A 7,078-nucleotide genomic window follows, 5' to 3' on the forward strand; every position below is an offset into this window, starting at 1 on the left:
AGCTAATATCAGAGCCTGATAGTTCAGCTCGGGCTCAACCTTAAACCACAGTACTTATATAGTTACGCCGTTTCCCTCTTACCCACCCGTATTCAGGCACAGCCGTCCTGCGCTCGGTCTGATTGGCGGACTGCTGGAGAGTGAAGGGGCTCTTAGCCAATCATGGCGCAGGAGGCGGGAGTTCTCCCGAATACGGGCGGAATGAAAAACAAAGTAACGGTAAACTAGCGGACCAGACTGACACCGTAGGAGAGAGGAGAGTCAGGAGAACCGACTCTCCTCAGCAGAAGATCATCCAGAGTGATTTTACTGATCTAGGTGGTAAAGGTGGTGATGGGGGCTCCGGCAGTCTGTGTGGTCTTTCTCAGTGGAGTGGTCGTCTCTGTTCTCGGAGGTGAGTCAGTTCAGACCCACTGTTTCTGCTCTGCACAAAACCTGATTAACTGCTAGTTTAGTTTCCTTCAGTGTCTGGACTGGATCTGACGCCTCTGTAGGATAAACCATGTTTAACAATTTAAAACAATTTAAGTATTAAAATGTCATGGAAAATTTTAATACTTAATGATAAAAAAACAAAAATTATGTAAATGACAATGTTTAATAATTAATTCCAAATTTTAGTGCACAGTTTCTGTTTATTTGCTGAGTTTAAAATGTTGGAAAAAATGCAATATAAATTGTGCCATAACTTTTGCACAGGCCACAGTTTGTGTTTTTATCCCACTATGTTAAACTCAGTTAATAAACAGTAACTGTGTGTTAGATGTACAGTAGTGTGTCTCTGTAGAGGACGTGTTTCACTTATTTACACTCAGAAAATCAACAACAACATGGAATTTGACTGAGGTGCACAAACTTTCTCACATGACTGTAGTTTACTGGATAAAACTGATGAAATTCTTTAAATGTGGTCACTGCAAATAATTAGACCCTATTAAATGTTGATTAAATGATGAGCTCGGCTGTGACGCTGCTTTGATGTTCATGAAGAGCTTTTAGATATTTAGGACTCCAGGAAGACGCAGATACAGTCAGCAGACACAGCACAGAGCAGGAATAACAGTTCCCCCTTATTCTTATTGATTAATAGATGATATTTGTCCTTCATCCATATGAAATGTATTTTCCTGTCATGTGACGCCTGACAAATATCAACAAAAGAACAAAAATACAGTATTTTCAGTAAAACTGAAGTACATTAAGGCAAAATTCTGCTTTCAAACCAGCATCAGTTTGAATCTTCAGCCCCCGGATGTTTAATGTGGTTAAAGGAAGGTGATGTAACACAGTGGTAAACCTGCTCCTGTCCCAACTTCTTTGGAACATGTTGAAGGCTTCATATTTGGAATGAGCATATATTTACAGAAACAATGAACTTCATGAGATAAAACATCAAATGTTGTGTTTTTCTACTATTTTCTACTATTATTTAACAGGTCAAACATAGTTTACATCATTAAATTTTTTTTTCAGCATTTTACATGCTGTCTCAACTTTTTTGGAATTGGGTTTGTACATCAAAGGATAAGTCTACTGACAGTCGGTGTGGAGTCTAATCATAAACCCCGTCCTGATCGTACTTCCCCTGGTTTCCAGTCACGGTTCTCACAGTGTTATTGGATGAATCATACATATCAGAGCCCTCAGTCTACAACTCTGGGAGGATCCTTAAAAGGCCTAGGCAGATGTATGTGAGCCTGACTATCTGTGAACTTAAAGCAGCATCATGTGAGAACTGGTCTTTTCAGTCTTCCATAAATAACACTGGCAGGGATGCCACTTACACTCTGATTTGGATTTTCATTGTTTTCCCATTAGTCGTTAGACTGTCTTACATCCCCTTTTCTCTTTTGGCTCTCACCTACGTGTAATAGCCAGTCCGAGATTTACTCTTGTCCGATCTCTTGCTCGGTCACTCTCTCTTTTTCTCTTCCTCGCTTCCTCTGAAAAGGTCTTCTTTGTTTTTTGGCAGGCGTTGCTATGATGCCCATGTTGGGAATACAGAGCTAGCTTCTTGTAGCTAGCTAGAGCCGTAGTTGTTGTGTGACGGGTGTCGTAAAGCCTTATGCAGTTCTGGTGAGATGTCTCGTGCTGCTCCTCTAAAGTTACATAGTACTATAGCAGCGATTTGGCCCAGAGTGGCAACGACAGAGACACCATTCTCCCTTTGATAAGTCAGTGTATCATCAAAATTACTTTGAAGCTATTGATTTAAGGTTAAACTGTAACTTAATGTTGCTTTAAGACTGATTTTATTTTACAGGTGTGTTGTCGACAAAAATGTTGGGAGATATTATGTTTCATTTATCAACATGTTTTCTAGCACCTTTTTTTCCATGTTGCCTCCAGATCAACACTCTCTGTACTACATTTACACCGCGCTCTCCAAAGATGTCGCTCTACCAGGGATCTATGAGTTCACAGCACTGGGTCTGCTCGATGACCGGGAGATCGACTACTACAACAGTAAGGAACAGGTTAAGGTTCCTAAGCAGGACTGGATGAAGGAGAAGATGCAGCCAGATTACTGGGACAAAGGCACCCAGTCTCGCAAGAGCAAAGAGCAGTGGTTCAAGGTCAACGTGGACATCCTGATGCAGCGAATGAGACACACAAATAATACCAGTTAGTTTGTTATCACTCATTCTTCTTAAAATGAAAATCATAAATTTCCATCCACTGTGTGATTCCTCTGGTTTTGAGCAGCTAATGTGTTTATCTTCACTGTCTTGTTACATTAACTCAATTCCAGACCTTCACGTTCTTCAGTGGAGACATGGCTGTGAGATCGATGAAGCAGATGGAAATGTCAGATTTCTGAGAGGCATTGATGAGTACAGCTACGATGGGTCAGATTTCCTCTCTTTTGATGATGAGAACATGCGGTGGATCGCTCCAGTTCCAGAAGCTCTGCCAACCAAAAGGAAATGGGATGAGGTGCCCATCCTGAACCAGTACACCAAGGGTTACCTGGAGAAAGAATGTGTGGACTGGCTCACCAAATTCATGGAGTACAGAAAAGAATCACTGAGAAATCATTGTGAGTCCCAAAGTCCTTGTATTTTTCTATAAAATCTGAACTTCAGTGTTGGTGTGAACTAGTCACTTATTTCCTGAGAGCATGATGAGAGTCAGCCGTCCTCAGCCCTGTTGTGAGAGGTAGCTTTAAATAAAGTAACGTTTGGCCACAGAGCCACAGAGGAAGCACATGACACTCCTCACATTTACAGGTTGTTTGCTACAGCGTGGTGGTTAACTCTGTAGCAGATGGTAACAGGCTACTGAAGGACTTTTTTTTTAACTTTTTGAAAAAATGAATTTTTTGCCATCATTTCAGCCAAACCAGATGTTCATGCCTTTGCAAAGAAATCTCCAACTAACTCAGGCAGACTGACCCTGACCTGCCTGGCCACGGGCTTCTACCCCAAAGACATGGTGGTGAGTGTGAGGAGGTTGCACACTTCACTGCCTGAACATCTACTAACATCTTCAGGAGTCAGACCCAATGATGATGGAACCTACCAGCTGAGGAAGAGTGCGGAGATCCAGGAGGACGAAAGAGAAGCAGAATATGACTGTTATGTGAATCACATCACCCTCAAAGAACCAGTAATTAAGAAATGGGGTAATTATATCTGTGTATCTAATGTATTTCTGATCTACTGAAGTTTAGAATTAGTTTCTCAATGTAAATCTAAGCCCAGTTTAACAGAATGGCAGATGTGCAGAGACTAGACCCAAAACTACATGATGAGGACAGCTTTAAAGTATTTCCCCACTTTAATCAATACTAATATTGTTGTAAATGTTTTTTCTTTAACTGAAGAATGTTCTGTTAATTGGTAAATTGTTAAGGTTTATGTCAGGAACAGGGGTGGTCTTTGGAGCCCCATATATATATATATGTAGTTAAATCATAGTTTTCTAAGTCCATAGTTTTTGTCCATTCTTCATGAAATCTATACACAATGTAAAGGGCAGCAGGCATTTTCACATTATGCCAAAAACTGAAATACATAAAAAATGGAGATACAAGGTTCTCTTCTGACAGTAGTGATATATATAAACAGTGCAAAATTCACCAATTCGCTCACCTCCCGTGTAGTGAAGGTAACTTAGTCTGAGGTAATGTAGTCCAGTTCATTGATGGAGTGTCAGAAAGCAAAGAGTTAATGAGTTAATGAGGGGACAAGAGAGTGGAATGACGAGCCGACCTCTTTTGGTTATCCATTAGCTTTTAGCCTAGCCTGGAGACATATGGTCTCTCCACCTACAGCGCCCCTCACTCAAACAGCTGCCCTGGACGATGTCGGGCTGGTCTTCTATACATGACAAGAGCCTGACAGCTTCTCAGCTAATACTGCTAACATGAGTGACTGTAACAGTAACTAAACTCCAGCAGCATCTGACGCTTTATGAAAGCACCAGTGTAAACACATGTGAGACCAATGACTAAAGAAATTTCGCTCTATTTTTGCCAAAGAACCTGATTTATTTTTTACATGCGCTTGGGTTCATCTTATATCATATTCAGTGTTTGTGATGTAACCAGAGTAATTCAGAGAACTTTGGTGTGAAATGGTTAATTACAGAGACTCAGATGTCTTTACAGATTTCTTTACTATTTTGCCCCACAACGAATTATTCCAAAATGTGTATTTATTTATTTATTTTAAATACATAAGCATACATCACTGTAATATATACAAAACTGACAGAAACCTTAATTAAACTGTAATATTTTTCCACCCCTGGTTAGAACATAATGCTACGACAACTTCAAATTCTGTTACTGTTCTGTTTACAGACAAAAAGTGCAGTGACTGCCAGAGTGATCTAAATGCAGGACTAGGACTAGTTAGAAAAATAACTGTAGGAGTGACTGTGGTTCTGCTCTTGCTGGATTTGCTGGGTGGGATCATCTTTGTCCTTAAAAAGATGCAGATAACTGGTGAGTATAGACTGTATCAGTACAGATTCTGTTAAAGTAGAAAGAATAAATATTGAAAATACACTACAATGTACTACACCCAAAGAAAAATGCCTCCTCAGGCTTCCATCTGTAAAACGTGACGCAAAATGACATTTGAGAAAAATAATCTTTGGAAGGAATAAATTCCAGTCCACTGTAACCAGTGGCAGCAACCCTGATGGCTCCTCTGATTCAGGGAAGTTTGTTCTCTTCTATAAACATCTTAAGTCCAAGCATCTTAAAGCGTGCTTTCCCTTAAAGGGCAGTCAGAAGGAAATAACCATGTACAGTCTGAGGGCTTTTGATGTTTTTATTGTATAGGGAAATTCCTGTGAATATTGACTGAAACGGAGACACTCCAGCTCTACAGACTTTGGTTTTTGTGGCCCTTTTCTCCAGTAACCAGTTTTACTATGGGACATAATGCAGTAACAGCTCAGAGAGGCTTAAACCAGAGAAAATATACACGCTAACGCTTCTGATCAGAAATTCAGCAGTCGCTTCTTGTTAACTCTGTGGAGCCGAGCGTCTCGCCATCAGTGTATTCTGAGAATTTGACCACGACCCCACAAACACATTTAAATCTGCTGCCAGAGGAGTTAGACTGCATGAATATTCACATTGGCTAGAGAGAAATGAATCAGCCTCTGAACTTTTACTGTTCTGCTGTGTTTACTATAACTGTATAAAATATGCATAAGGCTTTGTTTACTGTTGGACGTGTTGTTGTTGTATGTATTTTATTCCCAGTCAGAGTTCAGTTGAAAAATAGCTATGATTTGTGGTCTAAAATAATAAAATGGCTTTTGAAAAACTCTAGAAAATTGATTTCTGGAAGATCCTACAGAGCTCTGTATAGCAGGGCTTTGCAGACAGATGGTCTGTATTTCAGAAGGACAAATTATTGTAAGTAGTTTGCATGTTAAAACATGTGCAGTACAAATACAAATATACCGTTTAAATGCAAAACCATAAAAGGCTTACTGAAAGGGGTGAGGAGGATTAGACAGAAATGTGTACATTTAGCACTTACTGCAATAAACAGCCTTTTTAAATAGCTGACAATGTGTTACATCATGGAAGAGTTACAGAAAACTATGATGAAACATACAAACTGAAACCTTTTATCTGAAAATATAAAAATATAGTGCTGAATTCCTCAAAATCACCACACTGTGTCTTAATAAATTCTTTAAATCATCTGATAAATATCTTCAGATGTTTAACTGACCCGCTCTTCAGACTGAAATGGAATAGCTTTGTATAAACATTTTAACATTATTAAATCACCTATTAATCTATTACAGAGAAGCCTATATAGTTTAAAACATAGCTTCTTATGAAAAACACAATCAAGCTCAAAGGTTTGACTGGTAGTTTCATCACATTTCTTTTTGGTTATGCATAGGAGATATAGGAGAATATGGATATTTCAAAGTAATCTTTAGAGTTCTTTGCACAGCAGTCCAGACCTGCTGCTCACAGTAAGGATCCTGTGGATTTACTGACAGCAGATTACAGTTACATACACATGCAACTGCAGCTGCTTCAGATTAACAACATATTTGGCTAATTACCAAAATAAAATGATTGATTATATCTTATAACTGTGTATTTGTACCTAATATGTCTTTTTTTAAAACACCAGTTATGCTCTTATTCTCTCACTGGCCACTTTATTAGAAGCCCCTTCCTTGTAGCTCCACCTTGAGGTGTACAGTTAGACTCTGCAGCTCAGGGTACAGCAGGCTTATAAACTATGCAGCAACACATGAGCTACCATCTACAGGAAAGGTGTTTCTAATAAAGTGAATTATGATAGTACATAACGATGATGTAATCTCTGTTTCACAGGGAACTCCAGGAATTGAATTCCACTGGGACTGAACTCCAGATTATCCAGGATTATAACCCTGACTTTTCACAGCACAGACTCTTTTCCATTCATTTATGAAGTCAGTACTTTTACATCACTGTTACGTTAAAATGTAAGATTTGGGGATGTGGAGACCTCTCTGCTGGAAATGTGTAACCCCTTTCCTGAGCAGGTGAATCTGATGATTGCGTTGATTTTGAGATAATGTAAGACCTAACAGTGAGCAGGGC

The 7,078-nt window shown here is 39.3% G+C and overlaps 1 protein-coding gene across 2 annotated transcripts in view; it reads left to right on the forward strand.

Annotated features, from left to right (window-relative positions):
• The window catches only part of LOC118815105 (class I histocompatibility antigen, F10 alpha chain-like), a 43,855-nt gene extending 36,997 nt beyond the window's left edge, over positions 1 to 6,858 (forward strand). The window contains exons 1-6 of one of the 2 annotated variants that reach the window (XM_036581046.1): positions 274 to 394; positions 2,350 to 2,625; positions 2,753 to 3,040; positions 3,338 to 3,625; positions 4,808 to 4,951; positions 6,827 to 6,858. In XM_036581046.1, coding sequence (XP_036436939.1) covers positions 334 to 394; positions 2,350 to 2,625; positions 2,753 to 3,040; positions 3,338 to 3,625; positions 4,808 to 4,951; positions 6,827 to 6,843 — 1,074 coding nt within the window. In that variant the 5' untranslated portion in view covers positions 274 to 333 and the 3' untranslated portion in view covers positions 6,844 to 6,858. Of the gene's footprint in view, positions 1 to 273; positions 395 to 2,349; positions 2,626 to 2,752; positions 3,041 to 3,337; positions 3,626 to 4,807; positions 4,952 to 6,826 lie in introns of those variants that run through there. The other variant, XM_036581040.1, reaches the window with a different exon arrangement.
• The last annotated feature ends 220 nt before the right edge of the window (positions 6,859 to 7,078 follow it).

Source organism: Colossoma macropomum, unplaced genomic scaffold, assembly GCF_904425465.1.
Source record: "Colossoma macropomum unplaced genomic scaffold, Colossoma_macropomum, whole genome shotgun sequence".
NCBI lineage: Eukaryota > Metazoa > Chordata > Actinopteri > Characiformes > Serrasalmidae > Colossoma > Colossoma macropomum.